The sequence below is a fragment of the Chrysochloris asiatica genome, unplaced genomic scaffold, assembly GCF_000296735.1.
Source record: "Chrysochloris asiatica unplaced genomic scaffold, ChrAsi1.0 scaffold00258, whole genome shotgun sequence".
Lineage (NCBI taxonomy): Eukaryota > Metazoa > Chordata > Mammalia > Afrosoricida > Chrysochloridae > Chrysochloris > Chrysochloris asiatica.
This window is the reverse complement of record NW_006408776.1, coordinates 477,512-500,527: the sequence shown is the minus strand read 5'-3', so window position 1 is coordinate 500,527 and position 23,016 is coordinate 477,512. Positions and strand designations below refer to the sequence as shown.

Below are 23,016 nucleotides of genomic sequence, written 5' to 3'. Positions count from 1 at the left end.
GTTCTAAAAAGACAAAAACGTAGGGGAATCAGTACCTACCCGTTACATTTATAATAGTATCGTACTTGAAGAATACAACAATACATATTTAAAAGTACTAGCAAAGATTATAGTTTTATTGCATTCATTGTCTACACATGCACAAACGAGAAGCCTTTTTAAGTGATGTACAACCAGGAAGCTGAAGTGAATTATAAATCTGATTAGTATCACTCACTTCATGTAAATTTATCTATTTACTGAAAGTTCATTCCAATCTTCTCTCATCCTTCCTTGTGGCTGAAGTTCTCATAAAGTTCCTGACGTGGGTCTCAAGCTGATCAATGACACAAAATGGGAAATGTCTCTTCGAACTTGAGCTCAAGCCAAGTGGGTCAGCGAGAATACCATCAACAGTGATTATTAGATGAAAGTTGAGATACATGAAAATTTTACTTCGGTTTATCCAGGTGCTCCACAGATGATTTTTGATGATTAAAAAAAGGCTCTTAAAGCAAAGAGCAGTAGCCATTATGCCTGAGTACTAACTGTTCTTTTGCCATTGGTGTTTCTGGAATTTTCTGTATTGCTACCTTTTATAGAGTCTAACAAGTTTTTAATTCTTTCACTGGCAGGCTTTTTCCTTCTCTTTTTGTCAAGAAACTTACTATTTGACACAGATGGCAGTAAGAGCGCGGCCAGCCCCCAGGGCTGATTACGTGATGGGGAAGGACGATCTTTATCTTCCTGTTGTAAAATCCAGGCACTTTCTCTGGCCAGCTCTACAAATTTCTGCAGCTGGCTTTGATTTACATTTTTGCTGATGTTGAGAGAAATTTCAAAAGGATTCTGAATGTGCAGAGGAGAAGATTCAGGTTTGTTTTGTTCCTTTCCCTGTAGATTATTACAAAGAAGAGAAAAAGGTGTATGTGAAAATACATGAAGGGCTCAAATGTAAAAAGAGTTTGGTTAGTTTACTGACTTGTCACAAACATATAAAATACCAGCATTAACTCTGCATTAGCTCCCTAAGGAACTGGGTATGTATGTGTGTATGTGTGCATACTTCTGACATTTCTCTGGACTGTGGAAAAATATATTCATTCTATGAGCTACGGATGCTGATGTCATCGTTCAGATGAAAGGAGTCTGGGCTAAATCAACCAATAAAAGTATTTTGAAATAAGACAACAATTTTTCACTATAGGATAGATCTGAAAAGGATTTTTTTTTTTAAAAAAAGGCAAAACATGAAGATATACTTTTGAATCTAGCTAAAAATATAAGTATTAATTGAAAGTCTGTGGAAAAAGAAGCACACAAAATTAGAATACTTAAATATATAATGTATATTTCCCAGGAATAAAATGAGAATAGAAGAAAAGGAACAAAAGGTTACTCATTGTTCATTTTAAAACAGTAAAACTTTTCTATTACCTCCCTAAAGCTCCAATAATACAGCTCTGTGAGGTCACATAATACCTCATAGAAGGAAATAAAACAAAAAGCTAAAGCTAGCAGTGATCCATCAGTCTGTATAATCTTTTCTGTTTCACATAATATCACGTATGTTGTTGTTGTGTGCCGTCGAGTCGGCTCCGACTCATAGTGATCCTGTACAGGGTTTCTGAGGCTGTAAATCTTTACGGGAGCAGAAAGCCTCATCTTTCTCCTGCGGAACCGCTGGTAGTTTCAAACTGCTGACCTTGAGGTTAAGCAGCCCAACTTATAACCACTACACTACCAAGAGTTCCTTAGTACTAACTATAAACCCAATGGGCAAGAGTCCCCAGCATAAGCAGCACCTGCTTACTCCCCAACTTCCTTCATCTCCCTGTCCACCTTCTGTGAGCCTGAATATAATACTACAACAAGGACAGAATGCTTTGTGTATCTGGTGCCCTTTTTCTTCTGGGCTGCATTCTAGAGCTTTCTGTGCCCATCTCATCCCTTTAAAAAAAAAAAGGGTCTCCATTGGGAGGATATGAGAAGAATGAACAAAGGAGAGTTCAAAACAAACACAAGAATAAAGCTTAGTATCTGGGCATGTGTTTTATAAAGCCAGTTTAGTTTACAACCAAGTAATTCAATGATCAACAGGACAGGCTCAGACAGAGCATTCTCACACGTATCCCCACTTGTAAATAAATCTTGCCTGTGTTCTGCTCTGGTGTTTTTTTTTTTTTTTCCAGAAAAATGTTTATCATTTCAACTATTGAAATGAACCAAATCGTAAATTCACTTCCTCTAATTAAAAATAAGTTATATAGAACTCAACATGAGGAAATCACTAAAATCTTTGCGAATGTGCATCTAATTTCTTCCATGGGAACACAAATCCAGTTTTAAAATATCTGCATGGAAAATGATGATTTCCAGGAAGGTTTTCAGACTATATTCCACACTGTCCAGGACAGGCATAAGTGATGGCAGCTTTCCATCTCAGGTGAGAGCCCGGGCTTTGTTCTTCAGAAGAAATGAGATGACTAATCTTACTCGAATGATGTAGCTAGGCATCCATTTCCTTATTAATATCTACAAGGAGCTCTGGTAGCGTAGTGGTTATGAATCAGGCTGCTAACCTCAAGGTCAGCAGTTTGAAACTACCAGCTGTTCCGCGGAAGAAAGATGAGGCTTTCTACTCCCGTAAACATTTACAGCCTCGGAAACCCTGTACAGGGTCACTATGAGTCAGAACTGACTCCTGGGTACTTAACAACAACAATTATAGTCTTTGGAACCCTGATGTGGTGCAACAGGTTGAGCACTCAACCTCAAGGTCAGTTTGAACTGCAAGGTGAGCAGTTCAAACTCACCAGCCACTCAGGGGAATCCCTATACAGGGTCACTGTGGGTCGGAACGGACTCCATGACAACTGTAGTCTTTTAATTCAATAGCAATTGTTAGTGTGGTTTGAAACCAACTATTTAGAATTAGTACAGTAGAACACCAAATACCTAATAATCAAATCTTAACACATGTTTACCTGTCTAATATTTATGGAACTTTTATTGAAGGCAAAATTTCCAAAGTATTCAAAAAATTCCTTCAGTAGTAACTCTGCAAAGAAAGAAAACAAGGAAATTAAGAGTAAATTCTGTTTCAATCCAAAAAAAGAAAAGAAAAGGAAAATCACTTACCTAGTGTCTCTGTGTTTCCTGAAGGTTTAATTTTATTCAAGTCACCAGTAAATGTACAGTTGTGGCCTTCTATTATGCATTCATCTTCTGGATCTTAAATAAACAGAGATGGAAACATCTTTCACAATATATTTTAAAGATAATCCCTTCTTCAGAAATGGAATCTAGTATTTAAAGTAACCAATACTACAGATTAATTTGAGCTGTTAGTCAGTATTCTATCTATTGACAGGTTATGACTAGCATGAGTTAAAGGAAGAAGGAGTTGGTAATCTACTTCTGAAAGTCAGCCAATCAAAACCTCGAACACATGCACAATCCAGTTGTACACGGGGTTATCATGAATTAGGGGCCAACTCCACAGCAGCTAGCAACAATAACAGGGTTTTTCAAATGCTTTTGAAGAGATTTAAGCTTAATTAGAAAGCAGCAAAGTGAACATTACAATTATTCTTACTAACAATCGCTGTCCATCAACAGTCCAATGATTCCTAACCTGTCTTCAAGGTAATCAGTTTTCTAATTAGACATGAATACGTAGGTAAATCCCATTTCTCACCAAGTCAAATTCTGGCATTATTCTTAATCAGTAATGCTTAATTTAGATCTACCTTTTCATTCTTACCACTTCTTTCTTCATTTACTCAACTATTCATCCATGGCACAAACTGAATACACCTTAAGAGTTTTGTGAAACTTCAAGTGTTTCACAAGATGCACACACTACAGAGTGACTGGGGAGTCCCTGGACAGCAAGCACTAACAGTACGTCCTGGACTACGAGGTTGGTGGTTCACATCCACCCATAGGTGCCGCATAATAAAGGTCTGGCAATGTGCTTTCAGAAGGCCCCTGCCACTGAAAATTTCCCTATGGAACATTCAGTTGTATCATTCTGCATACAAGGAGTTACCTACCAGGAGTCAGAACCAACTTGAAGGCTGCTGGGTTTGTTTTTTAAGGTGTGACTGGGATTCACCACAACAAATTTCATAATATGCTGGACTGCAGTAGTCACTTTTACTCCTATATCATTAGTGGTAAGCACACTCCTAATTATTGATGAATATGGTCACTGTGAGACACCTTATCCACTCTACCTCCCTTTGACGTGGTGGGGAGAATCCCACTCTTACTTCAAAAATCTAAGCACTAACTCTTAACGCCAAGCTGTTAACAAAACCTGCTGCCACTGAGTTAATTCTGACGTGCATGTGATGTTGTTAAGCGCTGTCCAGTCAGTTCCCACTCATAGGGACCCTGTATAGGGTTTCTGAGGAACGGCTGGTGGGTTTGAGCCATAGACCATGGGGTTTAGCAGGCCAGTGCTTATCCACTACACTATGTGATTGTAAATACCGATTATCAAACAGGAATCAGAATGAGGAAAAGCAATCTTTCTTCAAACGTGTGACTCCCTTTTTTGTTGCTTTTCGTTACTTCAATCCCCTTTTAGTGGCTGTCCTACTTCTTTTAAGACTGTCAACCTACAATCAAAGCATTACTATGACACACAAGCTGGAGAAGGCCAGAGGAAAACACAAGAATTGATGTGTCTCAACTGTGGTGCTGGCAAAGAACATGACTATGTGGACTGTCAGAAAAACACATCCATTTTAGAAAACTTACAACCAGGATGCTACTTTCAAGTGAGGATGATAAGACTTTAGCTCCCTTACTTTGAACATGTTGCCAAGAAAGAGTAAGAACTAGTGGTTGGTAAAGCAGGTCAAGAAAATGAAAAAAACCCTCAGCAAGACACAAAGGACACTGTCAATGACACAGACTTCCCCAACAGCCAAAGCAATGTACGCAAACATAGTAACAATCACAGAGGTGGCAATGTTTTGTTCCTTAGGCATAAGGTGCTATGTGGTTGTTAGGTGCTATTGAGTTGATACCGACTCATAGCGACCTTATGCACAATAGAACGAAACATTGCCCGATCCTGGGCCAACCTCACTACTGTTGCCACGCATGAGACCATCGATGCTGCCACTTGGCCAATCCATCTCGTTGGGGGTCTTCCTCTTTTTCTCTGACCCTCCACCTTACCAAACATGATATCCTTCTCCAGCTACAGGTCGCTCCTGACAAAATGTCTAAAGCATGAGACAAAATTTGGCCATCCTGACCTCCAAGGAGCACTCTGGCTGCACTTCTTCCAACACAAATCTGTTGGTTCTTTTGGCAGCCCATGGCACTTTTGATATTCTCCTCCAACATAACTCAGAAGCATCAATTCTTCTACAGTCTTCCTTATTCACTATCCAGCTTTTGCATGCATATGAGGTTATTGAAAATATCATGGCTTGGGTCAGGCGCACCTTAGTCCTCAAGCTGACATCTTTCCTCTTCAACACTTTAAACAGGTCTTGTGCAGCAGATTTGCCTAATGCAATACGTTGTTTGATTTTTTTTTTTAATGTTTTATTGTGAATTATGTGATACTTTACATGGGAGAGCACTAGTTTTACATTCATCCTATCGTATATCATTTCATTGCCATGGTTACAATACCCTACATGTATCATCAACCAACCAAAGGCTATACCCTGCAAGCCTGCCCCCTGGTCATCAGTACAGAGCTCCTCTCCCTCTCTGGGTCTAAAGACCCCAGCTGCTCCATCTCTCCACGTCATCTTCTCTGCTTACATCTTAGGCATCACAGCTTCTCTGAGTAGGGTCCTGCTCTCTGCTCTTCTCCATTGATAGTCCCAGGGACCACCGCTCCTAGACTGAAAACTTAATCACTCCCCTCCTTGCTACAAAACATCTACCTTTCCAACCCTCACAATCAGTCCTGATAACAATTATTTACTATTGTAATCAAAAGAAACCTATCCAAATTTCCCTTCATCAACCCCACCTAGACAGATTGGATACTACTCAGTGGAAATTCTACCTTCCTCCATGCCCTCTGGATCTAGGCTCCCTCTTGAAAGCCTGTAAGCCAGTCACTTCTTGCCTTTGTAGCACCCCCCATTTTGGGTAGCCAATGTCCAAGTTGCCCATCCCTGTCTACTCCATGTATGGAGGGGGTGGGAATGATCCTCTCTGTAAAGATTTGTTCCCTCTTTTGAGCTACTGCATCCATAGGTGTAGATCAAGTTCATCAAGCTGTATCAGAGTACTCTTTTTTTTTCCTCTTCTTCCTTCTTCTAGTTGAGATCTGATCATCTAGTCATTGAAGCCAGGTCAAGTGGATATTATCTGCAAGTGTGGGTGTTCTTATGCATATGCCCTCTCTTTTTATTAGCTGGATGCTTCACTCTCCACTCTAGTCCTCTGTGGCTATTTCACTGACTCTGGGTCCAAGAGTCCCCAGGTCTCGCCACACTGCTGGCCAACCAGGTCTCCACCAGGATTCACAGGAGTCTATTGAACATTGTAGGACTTAGCTTGCAGATTCAGTGCTGTTTTTCCCTCACTTCCCCTTATCGGTGACAAACGTGGGTCACCAATCAGAGCGTGTATTCCCATTGAGTCTTAGTCTTGGAAGAGGGTTTGCTCTGAGGGGACCACTTGCCTTGATGTCTCCTGGGCGAGCAACTTGCTTGTTCTTGTAGGAATCAGTTTTGTATTTTTCCTGTTGGTCTTTCTTTCAAGAAGTATCTTCTGTTCTTCTAGCCGCTCCAGGCTGGTCTGTCTGTCCTCTCAAATAGAAATTTCCCACCTCTGAAGATTCTGGATGGGTCACAGCCAATTTGATGGAACCTAACACCACAGAGCACTGGACTGCAAGTAACAAGGCCAGTGGTTCAAACACACTGGCCTCTTCTTGGAAACCCTATACAGGGTTGCTGAGTCCGAACTGACTCCATTGCACTTAGCAACAACAACAGCATCATAGAAAGAATGAAATCCATGTTTAAGCCTAGTGAGAAAACCAAAGCTGTCTCAACACGTATTGCTATTCATTTTAAAAATTAAAGATTTTTAAACAGAAAATACTAAGACTTAAAGGGAAAAAAAAAGATCCTTTGATTTAAGACAGGGCCATCTTTGTTCTCTTAAAATCTCTAAAGACTTCAAGGCTAACAAACAGTTCACTTGTCAGGTGGTGCCCACTCTTCTCTTCCGTTTTCCTACTACAACAGTCTTCCAAAAGACATCTACGTGGTCCAGTGCTATAGCCACTAGCCACAGATGGCTATTTAAAATAAAAAATTCAGTTCCTCAGTCACACTAGCCATATTTAAAATTCTTAACAGCCATGTATGACTAACTGCTACCAGACTGACCAGCAGATATTGAACACTGCCATCATTGCAGAAAGTTCTGCTTAGAAAAATTAGTCTAAACCAACCCAGAATACGACCCTGTCTTTATTTGCTTAGTCCCGTGGCATTAGCTTTCTTCTTAAAAATGGTATCTGAAGTACTGGTAAAAATTCAGAAGTAAATACAAACACCCTTACTTGTGAGAAAAATAGCCATATAAGTACCATTATTAACTTATAATCGCAACTTGAAGACTGACTCTTTAGTAAACATGTGATCTTAAGAATTATATACACTACTGAGGTTAGGTCTGTCCTAAATGTATTGCCCTTGCTTCCTTTGGTACAGCAAATACTCTTTTACTGCACGATGCACATGACAAATGAAATTCACTGAGTAAACATCAACACTCCCATACTCCAGACTAAAAACCCTTTCCACATTTTTCATGGAACTAATGCATTACAGGAGTCCTGGTGTGGCGCTGTGGGTTAATGCACCAGACTGCAAAGCCATTTGAACTGCAAGGCTGGTGATTCAAGCTCACCAGCCGCCCCCTGGAAACCCTATACAGGGTCGCTATGGGTCAGAACCGACTCAATGGCACTTAACAACAATAATGTATTACAAGGAGTCCTTGTGTAATTCTGTAGGGTAAGCACTAGATTGCAGTTCCAGCTCTCCACCACACCTGCTCCTTGAAACCTTAAAAGTGTCACTACGTGTCGGAACCAAATCTATAGCACTTCACATCAAAAACAACAATGCATCATAATGGAGTCCTGGTGTGGAGCTGGAGGATAAGCACTAAAATGCTAACTGCAAGCACAGTGGCTTAAACCCACAAAACTGCTCCACGGAGACCCTACACAGGGCTGTGCGCCTCAGAAACCCTGCACTGGAATCATTCATGATTGTATAGAGACCCATCCCGGCAATTCTTGGTTCTCAACAGAGCAACAAAACTGCAGAATAAATAATACAGGGCACACAATCACTTAGGCTAATCTTTCTGATCATCGCTGTTAAGTGCCATCAAGTCAGTTCCAACCCTGTGTAGGGTTTTCAAGGAGTAGCTGGTGGATTTGAACTGCCAACTTTGCAATTAGCAGTCCAGTGCCACATCGGGACCAAAAATCAGTTCTGTCTGCCACATGCAATTTCAATAAAGAACCCAAAATTGGCACATATATCAATAAGACACATGGTAACAACATGAGTTCATATAAAGGCATAGAAATTTTTCTTTTACAAAAAATATCTGGGAGGCCTACATGGTTAAATGTTTGACTGCTAGCCCAAAGGTCAATGATTCTAATCCACCTGGAGGAGTCTCAGAAGACAGGTCTAGTGATCTGCTTCCAAAATGTCACAGCCTTGAAAACAGAGCGGTTCTATTCTGCACACATGGGGTCGCCAGGAGTCTGAATTCACTAGATGGCAACCAACACCACGTTATTAAGAAGAGTCGCTGAGATGAAACTGAAACAGTTGAACACATTCAGCTTCTATTACCATCATTACCAGATCAAAAGCCTCTAGCGTGCCATCGGTCAGCAGTAATGAAATGGGAGAAGGCAACAGATGGTTCTGCCCTCCTAACTCACGTAGGCTAATTAACTTTAATATTTGGGGGTGAGGAAAGTTGCTAGGCAGGAAGCTTAGCCAAGCTGTCATTGTGATTCCTTCTAACCCACTCAGCCAGAGTAATTTTCAAAAACGCAAATCTAAGCAACTTTTTCTTACAGACTTGGATGCAGTCATATGAAGACTCTAAGTGAGTTCCACATGGTCATGCCGAGTGTTTCAAAGACCCTTCTTGGTCTGTGGCGGGCCCCACTCCAGTACATAAGTCATACTTAGATACTGTTCGTCACACATGTACTTTTCATTATGAATCACTTAGTGTAATCAGAGAGGTGTGGGCCTACCTGTTCCCACCCCATGCTGCCTGCTTCAGCGGCACTCTGCCTTTCGGGGGACAGCCTGTGCTGAAGAGCACCACCGATCTGAGATGAACGATATGAAACCTGAACTCCAGGGAGAACAAAAAAGACAAGAACAACCAAGATTTTCTTATTTTTTTAAAAGTTGAACAACAGATGAACTGGTAGCAATGCCTTGTTGTGATGTGCCGTGGAGTCGGTTCCGACCCATAGCGACCCTGCTCAGGGTTTGTTGTTGTTGTGATGTGCCGTGGAGTCGGTTCTGACCCATAGCGACCCTGCTCAGGGTTTGTTGTTGTTGTGATGTGCCACGGAGTCGGTTCCGACCCATAGTGACCCTGGCTCAGGGTTTGTTATTGTTGTGATGTGCCGTGGAGTCAGTTCTGACCCATAGCGACCCTGCTCAGGGTTTGTTGTTGTTGTTATGTGCCGTGGAGTCGGTTCCGACCCATAGTGACCCTGGCTCAGGGTTTGTTATTGTTGTGATGTGCCGTGGAGTCGGTTCCGACCCATAGCAACACTGCTCAGGGTTTCTAAAGTTGTAAATCTTTACGGGAGCAGAACATCTCATCTTTGTCCCGTGGAACAGCTGGCAGTTTTGAACTGCTGACCTTGAGAGCAGTGACTTAGGAGACCTGAAAACAACCACAATCCTAAACTAACAATAAAGAAAGCCAAGAACAACTAAGTAAGCATTAGAGAACTCTCAAAGGCTTAGAAACTGAAAGTACCAGGTCTGATGGAAACTTGATCTTTAAAGAAGCAGCTAGATCATCCAGATCTCTTCTTCCCTAACAGGAAGCTAGGTCTATTCTTTGGGAGGGCCAAAGAAAGGACCCTCTAAACTGGGTGGGAAAATAGTACCAACTTCCATAACCATAGTACAGGAAAAATACAAATAACCAGACCTTTTACTCCACAAAGACTAAATTCCCTAGTCTTTCTAAGGAATCTAAATGTTGTTGTTGTTAAGTGCCATAGAGTCAGTCCCAACTCATAGTGACCCTGGATAGGATTTCTGAGGAGGGGCTGGTGAGCTTAAACCGCTGGCATTGCAGTTCAAACCAATCTTACACTATAGTGCATTAACCCACAGCACTACTCCAGAGAACCTATATCCTATAGGGCCATAGCAGGGCTCCTTAGAAGAACTAAAATAAAATGGTAATGCCAAGTGCTGGCAAAAAGAAAGACTAATTAGGACTTGTATATTGCCAGTGAGTTTATACTTTGGAAAGCAGTTTAGCAACATCTAGTTACTAAAGCTGAAAGCACCCGAATCCTAAAACTCACAACTCCCACCCCTCCACTGTCTACTAGACAGAAACAAGCACCTGTATCCACCAAAAGACATGTGTAAAGATGTGTGCAGGGCAACAATTTGTAAAAGCCCACAACAGAAATCATGTAAATGCCCATGAAAACATAGAATTACTGTTTACATATAGATTTGTATATTCATATAAAAGGAACCCTGGTGGTGCTGTGGGTTAGGAGTTGGGTTGCTAACTACAAGGTGAGTGGTACAAACCCAGCAGCTATTCCACGGGAGAAAGATGAGACTGTCAGCTCCCATGGAGATTTACAGTCTTGGAAACCCTATTCAGGGTCACTATGAGTTGGAATCAACTCAATGGCAATGAGTTTGCTGTGGGGTTTTTGGTTTCACTCATGTAAGGGAATTCGGCACGGCAATGAGAATGAATGGTGTACAAACATTATGAATAAACCTCCCTGACATACTGCATAGGGGGAAAGCCCAGACACAAAAGAACACAGACTATCCAGAGAAGCAGTGACACCAGAGATGGAGGCAGAGATGGGAACATGGAGAGAGGGAGCAGCTGAGGATTCTAGATTCATGGGAAGAGAGGGACTGAGAGCTGGCGGCCAGGAGGCAGACTTGCAGAAGGTGCCCTTTGGTGGTGTAAAGTATTATTTATGCCTGAGTGGTTCTTTAAAAAAAAAAGAGCTGAAGTGAATAGAGAGAAACACTGATAACTGATGGTACATGGACGGGATTTAATCATTGTAATGAAACAAGGTATATGATTTTATTGAGTGTAAAACTGATGATCTGCCCTGTGAACTTTCACTCAATCTACAATAAAAACCTTTAAAAAAAAAAAAAAAAAAAGGAATATAGACTATAGGGGTGGAGGTGTGCCGTGGAATTGGTTCGGACTCATAGAGACCCTGAATAGGGTTTCTGAAGCTGCAAATCTTTATGGGAGTAGAAAGCCTCATCTTTCTCCTACAGAATGGTTGGCAGTTTCAAACTGCTGACATAGAGGTTAGCAGCCCAATTCATAACCACTACATTACCAGAACGCCTACACACTATACGATCCGTTTATAAAAGAGATCACTACAGCCAAAAGCAATCCACGTTGTTGGAAGTGGTAATCTGTGGGTTAGGACAGGGTGAGAGGTAGTGTCAGGAAGCACACATAGACAACCATACTACCAAATAGGAATTTTTTAAATCACCATGCCAGAAAAACTTTGGTTTCTATAACAATATTCGATTCAAAATAAAAACACTGTTAAGGTTACTTTAAGCAAGGAAGATTCAGAGATATACTTCAAAAGAATGATTTGGCTGCATATATACAGGGGCTTTGAGTGTATTCCTTAATTGTTGTACTTTTACAAGTTAAAACTGTAATAGTTTAGTATTTTCTTACGCAAAGTATCAAATTTTTGTTTCCATTTCGGTCAATGCACTAGACAACAAGGTTGGTTTGAACCATAAACTGGTCAGCGATTGAAACTCACCAGCTACTCCTCAGAAACCCTATACAGGGTCGCTATTCATCAAGCTGACTAGACACTTTAGACTAACAACAACCACCTTAGAATACCTCAACTCTTAAGTGCTCTCAAGTCAATTCCAATTCATAGCAACCTTACGCTGTTGTTTTGTGCTGAGGACTGAGTTCTGACTCTTACTAACTCTGTACCGGGTGTTCTGAGAAGTGGCTGGAGAGCTTGAACTGCCCAACTTGTGGCTAGCAGTTCAATGCTTACACTACAGCACCACACCAGAACAGAGTGAAATGTTTCACAGGGTTTCCAGGGCTGTACTCTTTACAGAAGCAGACTCCCTGCTTAGTGGCTGGTGTTTGAGCCCCTACCTTTTGGTTAGCAGCCCAACGCTTGGGATCTTTAAAGGATCTTCGAGCCATTTCCAGCATCTCTAATACAGTCTATGAATAAGCACACACTCGGAAAGCCATCTTTGAAAATGTTAACACAATCAAAAGCTGTATCTAAAAAATGTTTTCCCCTCAGGTCATTCCAGACTTGGTCAACTACGGGTGAGGCTCATTTATGATCACTGTTTTATGATCATTGTAAAAAACTAAGGAGATCATTGTAACAACACTAAGGAGACGGAACTCTCAAAAATTTCTACCAGCCCAACTTTACAGACGTCTGCTGTCGTGACCCCTTGTGGTTATTTACAAAAACAACAAACTTAAATTTTGGATTGTAAGACTTCAATAAAAAAAAATACAAAGCTGAATTAAGTAACTAACGAACAAATGCATGGCTTGGTAAACACACGATAATCATAACCATTCAAAACATCAGAGAGAAAATAGAGAGTAAGGGAGGACCGAATCTAGCCTTACCTGCTAGGGTTTGTAGGTAATCTAGACTTGGAAGAATAGGAGGTGATCTTCGCTGGAGAAAAAAGATGACCATCATTGTCAGGGAGAAATTTGTAATCCAAGCACCAGGAATACTACTTGTGAGTGAATGTGCTCGAGCCCAGCATCGGATACTGAACACCAAGGCCCTTACTCGGGAGTCCAAGGCACCATACATGTACAAGAGTTCAGATGTTTTCAAGGCAATCCTTTAAAAAGCAATGAAAAGAAATTTTAACCTCCAAAATTCCCATGCAAAGGTAGAATAAGGCATATGAGTGTACTTGGAAGCATATATATTTACCTTAATACACTTGAATGTATTCAAAACACCATGATCACATAATCAAAAGCAAGATACATTTGCAATATGAAGAGTTAAATATCAAACTCATTCATTAAAACATTTTTTAAATGTTGAGAATAACACTGTAATTGTAAAACTTATGCATTTTTAAGTTAAAGTCCTTAAACATGATCTCCATAAAATAGCAAAATATACTACCTAATTGCTCCTTTAATAATTATCAATAAAGCTATAACTATTTTTGTAAATGGGATTTTACATCTTAATTTCATGAGGGTGATCAAAAAGAAACCCCTCCCTCAAGACTTCTACACTCTTCAATTTACACTAAAACGGAAGTTTGGGCATCTTCTAGAAACTCAAATCTGGTTCCTTATAAATGTTTTTTGAGTTTGGGGAATATAAAGAAGTCTGAAGAGGGAAGATTACGGCTTTAGGGCAGATGGGGTAAGGTTTCTCATAGGACAGCCCTTACTACCCTGAAAGAATGAGCAGGTGTATTTTGTGATGAAAAATAATTCCTCAGTGCAACTTTTCTGGCCTTTGTCTCACCAATGCAATTTTCTGTTTTCTTAAATTGTCTTCATAATAAGGCCCCATGATTATCCAGTGCCTTTCAAGAAAATCTATTAATATCATGCCTTTGTAATTTCAACAACCAGTTATCATAAACTTCCTCTGAGCTAACGTCTCTGGCCTTCAATTTAACTGGCTCAGCCACTGTTTTTTTCCATTGTGAATTACTGAGTGAAGGCTGACAGACAAGATCACCAGTTTTACATGGGACAAATCATACACTTGATTTCACCTCAATGACTGCAATCCCTTCCATGCATCGAGCTGTCCCACTTCCTCCCTGTGGTTACTCATGTACAAATATCTTCTTTCAAACTCTTACATAGTTCTGGGATATATATATATATAAATATATTCTACTCCTCTTTCATTCAGTCTGTGTTGTCTGTCCACATACCTACACACAGAACACTGTTGTCCCAAGTTTGTGTGTGTGTATGCCACTACTGACCTCTATCCCCTTTAGCTCTTGTGTAGCTTCCTATGTCTTCACCGGTCTTCATCAGTCTTCTGCCAAACCTCCCCCTTCTGTATACTACCCTCCTCCTTCTTGTACATTGCTCCATCCTGTCACCTGAGTTAACATGTGTCTACCCTCTAACCAATGAATTACCCTCTTTGCATCCCCCTCTCATACCTGGTAAGCATCAAAGAATGTTTCTTTCAGTATGAAAACCTTTTCTTGAGTTTTTACAACAGTGGTCTAAATCAGTATTTGTCTACCTGTATGAGATGAAAATTGTCAACAACAACCCCAAAACTTATACAGGAAACTTAAGAGGGCAGTGAATTTATGGTAATGAGGAATACCTCAGAAAAGGAGGGAGAGAATGGCAGTGTGACTCAAACCATGTCATTAACGTCACTCAATTATACAAGCACAAGATGCTGAGTTAGTGTAATGAGTTTTGCCGTGTAAATTCTCAATAATAATCAATCAAATGTAGGGGAAACAAAATAAAACATAATGCTAAGGTAGGCATTCTTTATTAATTAAGCAAAACAGTTGTTTACTTTGAAGATTTTAAGGGATATTTTTAGTTTTAGGCTAAAGGTTATCTCAGGGCAATAGTTTTGGGGGTTCATTCAACCTCAGTGTCATTAAAAAGTCTGGATTCCCTGAGAAAATTCACAGAATTATTAGTAAGTTATATTTTTAAATCATGTACCCACTGTTTGACACATGCAAATTTTTAGCAACAGTAATTACGGTTAAAGTGCCGTCAGATCAGCAACAACGTGAGCTGTCACTGGTTCAGTGTTGTGACACCCCTGAGGAGTAGAAATCATGCCCATTTTTCAAGCCAAAAAATGTTTTTTACTATTAAAGAGAACTTGTCAATAGTTAGTATACTGCTGGAACTGGGATTCTAACTCAAGGCTGTGAATTCCAAATCCTTCACGTGAAACATCACCTTCTATTATTCAAGAGAATCATCTTTTCTCATCCAGTTTAGTAAAACAAAGCACGAAAATGATAACTTACTTGCAAAGGCATACTGTTTACTAATTCATCTGAAAACTGTTTAAATAAAATTGTATTTGGTTGAAGGAGACTTGACAGCATCACTCTCTAGACAGCTAATTAGTCTTCAGCTACTTGTATGGTAGAGTCCTGGCGTGGCGCTGTAGATTAAAGCACTTGACCACCTTACACACACTGTAGGATAAGGTCGGTTTGAACTGCAAGGTTGGTGGTTCAAATCCACCAGCCGTTCCTCAGAAATCCTATACAGGGTCACTATCGGTCAGAACCAATTCAATGGCACTTACAACAACTTGTATGGTGGAGTCCTGTTATAGCGCTATATGATAAGCACTGGACTGCTCACCACAAGGTTGGCGACTCAAACCCATCAGCTGCTCCTTGGAAACCCTATATATACAGGGTCACTGTGAGTTGGAACTGACTCAACAGCGCTTAACAATAACAATAATTTTATGGTACATAAGAAATAACATTGCTCATGTGTGCATTGTAAATTTTTAAAGAACCACTAGAGGGCACAAAATCCTTTAAAAAGAGAAAATTCAAACTGTCTACAGTATCCTCAGGACATTTACTTCCTGGGTTTAAAGGGAATCTGAGAAATGACAAAGGAGAAAATCACAGTGATTCATTATTTTACACATAAATAAATAAACCTAAATTAAGCTGAAAACTAAGTAAATAGATGTTGCTGTTGTTAAGTGCCGTCCGGTCGGTTCTGACCCATAGCGACCCTGTACAGGGTTTCTGAGGCTGTAAATCTTTACGGGAGCAGAAAGCCTTCTCTTTCTCCCACAGAACAGCTGGTAGTTTCGAACTGCTGACCTTAAGGTTTGCAGCCCGATTCGTAACCACTATGACCAGAGCTTCTTAGTAAACAGATGAGGAAGCTTCAAAAAGTTCATAGAAAAATTCCATTATCTTTCTATTCCATTTTTACATGAACTTTCTGCATGTGAAAACCAGAAAAAACCAAAAACTTAAAACCTTGTAACAACAAGACAAAGACAGAAAAAAACAAAAAATTACAAAGATACTATCATTTTGTCATACTTTGTGGACTACGTGACGTAGTAATGATAGAAAATGTAGTTTATATTTTTATATTAAAATTTGGCATGAAATCACAAAACCTTTACTCCATGGGTTACAAGACAGGAATTCAGAAGTACTGGCTTGTTATAAACACATTTAAATAAAACTGCTCTAGATTGGACTTTCTTAAACTCTTTTTAGTTATTGATTACCTACCAGATAGTTAATCTATTGAATTCAAATACATACAATGAGAATAGTAGAGTTGGGAAGTAAATTCCTCACTTGACAAATTTCCCTAGTGAAAACTGAAGGAAAGGAATTAGAGCATGAAAAAAAAAAACTTGTTATTCATACTCCACTTTTTTTAAAAAAAGCAAACAGCTAGCAAGCATAATAAAAATCAAATATGCAGAAGACAAACTGTCCAGTCTTAAACTACTTAATGACCTAAGGAAAGAAGATAACATTTGTGTATTATAAATAGTTGGCCTGGTGGCAATTCTAGTCAAACTCAAATTGCTACTTTATCTTCTAAGTACAAAGACCTTCAAAAAGTTTGTGGAAATATTCTGTCATCCTTCGATCCAATTTTCCAAGAAGTTTGTGAAGCCAGGCTGTATACAGAGGTACTATAAAGAAATACTTCCACCGTTCTATCAGGATATACCAATAAAAACAATGAAATACAGTTCTTCTGAGATGCTGCTAATTAGACACGTATGGTGAGATGGATGCCCTCACCTGGCTCTCCTGACCAATGCTGTCCATTCTGTGGTGCATTATAAACCCTAGCCTCTGTGCTGTGGTTATGGTCCCATTTTGGACTGAGATGCCCATGTTAATGAGGCAGGATTAGGGTAGGATACATATTTAGCTGTTGTTGTTGTTAAGTGCCATCAAGTCAATTCTGACTCATAGTAACCCTGTGTAGGATTTCCAAGGACCAGCTGGTAGGTTTGAACTTCCAACCTGACAGCTAGCAGTCTAGTGCTTACCCAACAGCGCCACACCAGAATTCCGTCTCTTTAGTAGGTGACACATCACTAGAGGGTCTGACTGAAGTCACTACTCTTAATTTCTTTGAGGGTGCGGACTGCACCCAATATACTGGAATGCTCTGGCAAAGTTTTCTGTTTCTCTGGATCCTGCATCTGGCCTCTAGGTCTTGGGACTGAAGCAGTTCTTGAGACTTGAGCCAGCGACCTCCACAGCCCTGTGAGCCAGTGGCCGGTTGTCTGACTTGCCAATTTGGATTCTTCAGCCCCAACAGCCACACAGGTCAGGTGAGGCACCCAGACTGATGCCTTGCCAGTTTCCACAACTGTGTGAGCCATTGCATTGACAGTTCTTGAAGGAATGGTACAGCAGTTTGGAAAAACTGGATACTTAGGACCTCTTTAACCTCTGCCTCATAGGAACCAGCTCTGTGCTCTTCCGTTCAGATTATTTGTGCAATAAATCTACATTTTAATATACTATCCTTACACTTTTAGGAACATCAAAACAAAGATAAGAATGTATTTCCTATTTTCAACTCAAGTGTTCACATTTAAAAAAACAAAACAAGAAACAAGAAAAATAATTGTTAACGCACATTTAAGAATCCAAAACTATCGTTTCTGTACAAGAGAACTATACTGTTCCAATATTTGCATTTAACATGATACACTGAAGAGTGCTGCACCTACCTATTGTTAGTGGTCAGGTCACACTGAAACCCAGAGGCCTGATGAGAAAACCTCACAAGCGGGCATCGAGCATTTAATATTTTTTGCACACCCACACAGCCGGGGCCAAAATGGTCAAGACACTCTCCAATCACAGACAGAATCTTCTGAGTTGCAATTCTTTCTGAAGATACACTTTTCACTTGAAATTCCATCAGAAAATTTCCTGAGGTCTGAATAATAAAAAGATTTGTAAACAGAAGATTTTTGCAAAAGGAAATTCTGAAATAAACTTTCTAAAAGGGCACTCTAAATGATTTCTGAGAAAAAATCAAGACCCCATAGATATCTTTCATGTAATCAAAGATGAAAGTAGATGTGAAAGATCTTCACTTGTGCCTTTTGTTTCTCTAAATTATAAACAATCATTGTCTTTTTATCATTACCTTATATACCAGTGGTTACGAATCAGGCTGCAAACCTGAAGGTCAGCAGTTTGAAACTACCAGCTGTTCCGCAGAAAAAAGATGAGGCTTTCTGCTCCCGTAAAGATTTACAGCCTCAGAAACCCTGTACAGAGTCGCTATGAGTTGGAACTGACTCCACGGCACATAACAACAACAGCATACATTGTAAAGTGATAGCATATATAGAACCACCAACTCTATAAAGTCAGTGAAACAGATCTGCCGTTTTCTAGTAAGCTGTCAAGTTTTACTAGAGGCTATAAACGGTAGCGTAGTGGTTACAAATCAGGCTGCGAACCTTAAGGTCTGCAGTTCGAAACTACCAGCCGCTCCACGGGAGAAAGATGAGGCTTTCTACTCCCGTAAGGATCTACACCCTCGGAAACCCTGTACAGGGTCGTTATGGGTCGGAACTGACTTGACAGCACTTAACAACAACAACATAAACCCACAGGTGCAAGAACAGCAAATCAAATGAAGAAAATAAGACAGTATAAATAGACTTAATTATTTGTAGGAATTTTGGAGTCCTGGTGTGTTGCTGTTCCACAGGAGAAAACCCTATATACAGAGTCGCTGTGAGTCGGAACTGAATCCACAGCACATAACCAACCAACAAACTAGCCCTCAGAAACCCTATACGGGATCACTATAAGTAAGAACAAACTCAGCGGCACTTAGCAACAACCAATCTAGACATTTTTAGTATTTAATAAAACGATGTCTGCAAATTACTGGATTAAAAATTATTAATACAATGAATGAATCAAGTGATCAGTGTTGTTGTTGCTGTTAAAAACCATCAAGTCAGCTCCGACTCACAGCAACACTGTATAGTGCTTCCAAGGAGTAGCTGATGGCTTTGAACTGCCAACCTTGTGGTTCACAGTCCAGTGCTAATCCTCCAGTGCCACATTCAGAGTGGTCATGAGGAATAAATAAACTCAATAAAAACCAGATCCCTAATTTAGTCCTAAAACCAAAGTAAATTCAACATGCATACAAGATTTCAATGTAAAAAGTTTTAGCAGAAACACGAGAAGATAATGGCTGAATGTTTTTATAATTTCAGAGTAGAAGAGGGTTCTCCAGCATGACACAAAAGGCATATGTCTGCATACAACTGAAAACTCTTAGGGCAAAGAATACACTCTCAGGCGACAAAAAGACAAAGCAAGACAACAGTACCCATGTTACCCAAAGGACTAATTTCCCTAATTTAAGAAGGACTCTTAAAACAAATAAGGGGGACAAAACACACAACTTTTTAAAATGTGCACAATATACATGAATAAGATGTTTACATAAGAGATTAGAAAAAAAAAAGAAAAAGGCTAAGGAGTATAGTAAAAAAAAATGCCCACATTTTCTAAAATCTAAAGAAGTGGAAATTAGAAAAGCAATGAGGTATTTCCTGTACTAGACTGGCTAAGAGAAAAAGGCTGACAATTCACTCACCGGTCAATGAAGGCGAACATGTACTCAAACACACTGTGGATAGGAGTGCAAACTAGTACACGTGTTGGAGAACTTGCCAGTATCTGCTGAAACTTTTCATGCTTAATACTTTGCCTATCGTGCTACAGGATACACACTGGGGCTGGGAACCACAAGGTCGATGGTTCAAATCTACCAACTGTTCCTTGGAAACCCTATATGGGGTCACTTGAGTGGGAACAAACTCAACAGCACTTAACAACATCAAAAGTGTAGAAAACTTAGTGTATACCCTTTGGTTGGTTGATGATGCATGGAGGGTATTGCAACCATGGCAATGAAACAATATAGGATAGGATGAATGTAAAACTAATGTTCTCCCATGTAAACTATCACATCATTCACAGTAAAACATTTAAAAAAAAAAAAAAAAAACTTAGAAAACTATCCCAGAGAAATATTTGCATAAATGAGCCAAGTGACAAAGATGTTGCCTCAGGGCAGCATTATTCACGTAGCAGAGACCTTCTGGGAGGTCTTCCCAATAGGATTTTGATAAGCTGGGCATGGGATTGCCAGGAATAGGGGACTGACTTGACTTCATGGCAGTTAACAGCCTGTCTTAAAAAGGCTCCCCACCCTCAACCATGAGGAGTTGTAGTGGTGCAATGAATTAAGTGCTTGAATTCTAACAGAAAGATCAGCAATTCAACCCTGCCAGCAGCTCCACAGGAACAAACAGCTGGCCATCTAGTCCCATAAACAATCTCAGCCTAGGGAACCCTATGGGGCAGTCTATCCTTGTCTTATAAGCTTGGAACTCACTCAATGGCATCAATCAGCAATCATGCTCTTTCCTATGAAAAGGAGTAAGGCTTCCACAGCCACGTTCACACGGGGAAACCCAGCCCCTTGTGTCCAATGGAGTCCTCCTGGCCTGGCCAGCTGACCAGCAGCACTGTAGCAGTGCACCATCCACTCTTCCTGAGCTGTCTACTGGACATCGGAATGGAGAGTAAGGTGCAACCAGTCAGTCTCTGCTTGTGGTTGACATGCAAGGGGGCTTCAAAAAGTCTGTGGAAAAATTCCAGTATCTTTTCAGTTCATTTTCCACAAATTGTTTTAAAGCCCTCTCACATGTAACTGAGAAGCTGTGGTGGGGGTGGTGGTGGCGGGGGTGGTTATGTGCTGTGGAGCCGGTTCCGACTCACCACAACCCTGTACAGGGTTTCCAAGGCTGTAAATCTTTATGGGAGCAGAAAGCCTCATCTCTCTCCATGGAACAGCTGACAGTGAGATTAGCAGCACTACCTGTCACCACTAAGCTACTAGAGCTCCTAACGTATATTTTAGACCATAAGGATAAAAAAAACACAGATAATCAATGAGGGGAAAAGGAATGATGAGGGAAAGAGAAAGAAAGAAATGAAGCAGATGTATGGAAACAAATAGATCTTGGGTTCTAGACAGTTTTCCAGGCCAGAGGTCTAGCCCTGTGCCGAGGCCAGCAGCATTTCTGACATTGGGCTCTGTCACAGCTCCTATACTGCTTTCTTTCCCCCTTAAATTAATTTGGGTTGGTTTCTTTTAGTTAGCCTAGGTAGCTTTCTATTTACTGGGATGCCTTTCTATTACAGAGAATAAAAAGAAAGATCCAAAAATTCAGTGGAGCCTTTTTATAATAACACATCTCGACAGCTTTTGTTTCCCTCCTACAATGTACTGCAAAATACAAATGCACACAAATTACATGGGAAATTAATTCTTGTTAAGTTCCAGCATATCAGTTCTGACCCAAAGCGACCCAGTATGGGGTTTCCAAGGAGCAGCTGGTGAGCTTCAAATGCTGATCTTGCAATTCAAACCAACTTTGCAGGGCAGCGCATTAACCCACAGCGCCACACCAGGACTCCCATGGGAAACAGGAACCCAAATTCAAGCAACTGACACAAAGTATGGAGCTCCTTAAGAGAAAAATAATAAAGAGGACCATTTTCTATCAAGATTAAGTAGGACCTGAAGAGAGAGGCAGATTTGGGGTCAAATAATCTCAGATGGCAAAGAAAGTCAATTTGGAGACTAGAATCAGACTAAATGGTAGAGGAGCAACGTCAGACGCAGCAGCCCAGGAAATGTTAGAAACAAATAAGAATGAAAACATGATTTTAAAAACAAATTCATAAACACTACAGATGAGAAAACAATTAAATCATTCAGATAAGAGACGTGAAAATGACACAAGAATAGAACTGATCTAAACAGCAGAATCTGAACAAAGAAATTGGAGGGAGACTCTTCTCTAAGCAGGCCCCACTCCAGCTACGTTCCTGGCATTTGGCAGAATAGCAGTTTCTTGCCCAGGTGAGGTCAGGCAATCATACATCTTATACTGGTCATTGAGCTGTGAGCAGCAGTATCAAGAGTCAGGGACCAATTCCCCAATTTGCCTTTCCACTGCTTAAGTGATCATGGAAATAGGGCAAAACGAAGCCTTCCTCAGCCTGGGAGCTTGAAAGACCACAATGCTTACAGTGTCTCTGTAGACCTGCTTTGCGGTAAAAGATAAAACAGTAGATGTATGACGTCACTAAGATGTGGCAACATGTCGTTGCTGTGCGCCATCCAGCTGATTCTGACTCACAGCACCACCCTGGAAGACAGGCTGCTGTAATTTTAAATTTCCCTGGTAGGTTCAAATCATTGACAATTCTGTTTGTAGACGAGAGCTTAATCATTGCACAAAAAAGCACGCCTATCCTAATCTGACTGACTGGACGAAAGATCAAGACCCACATGTGGACTTAAACTGTGAAATATGACACTGTGAGTGTGGACATTCCAGATGCTGAAAAATGTTACCTGTTATGACCAAAGATAAGACTTTTTCAAAACTTTCTCTTCCCTATCGTGTAAGTAAAAATTGGAAAATGTCTTCAGAAACATTTAATTCAGTAATATTTAAAATATTTCTTATTCCTATAATACAACCTATTGTCAGATAAGTTTTTAAAAATATTATTGTCTAGTCTTCCTTCCCCTCTAAGTATGCCAGCATTTAATTAGGGGGTGGTGGTTATATGCCGTGGAGTC

The 23,016-nt window shown here is 40.3% G+C and overlaps 1 protein-coding gene across 1 annotated transcript in view; it reads right to left on the bottom strand.

The window, feature by feature from the left end:
- Window positions 1-510: 510 nt before the first annotated feature.
- MTPAP (mitochondrial poly(A) polymerase) overlaps window positions 511-23,016 on the bottom strand; it is a 34,154-nt gene continuing 11,648 nt past the window's right edge. Inside the window, exons 5-9 of the mRNA XM_006874027.1 lie at window positions 18,044-18,255; window positions 12,928-13,154; window positions 3,121-3,213; window positions 2,967-3,040; window positions 511-873 (exon numbers count right to left, since the gene is read on the bottom strand). Of these exons, the coding sequence (XP_006874089.1) occupies window positions 511-873; window positions 2,967-3,040; window positions 3,121-3,213; window positions 12,928-13,154; window positions 18,044-18,255 (969 nt within the window). The remainder of the gene's footprint in view (window positions 874-2,966; window positions 3,041-3,120; window positions 3,214-12,927; window positions 13,155-18,043; window positions 18,256-23,016) is intronic.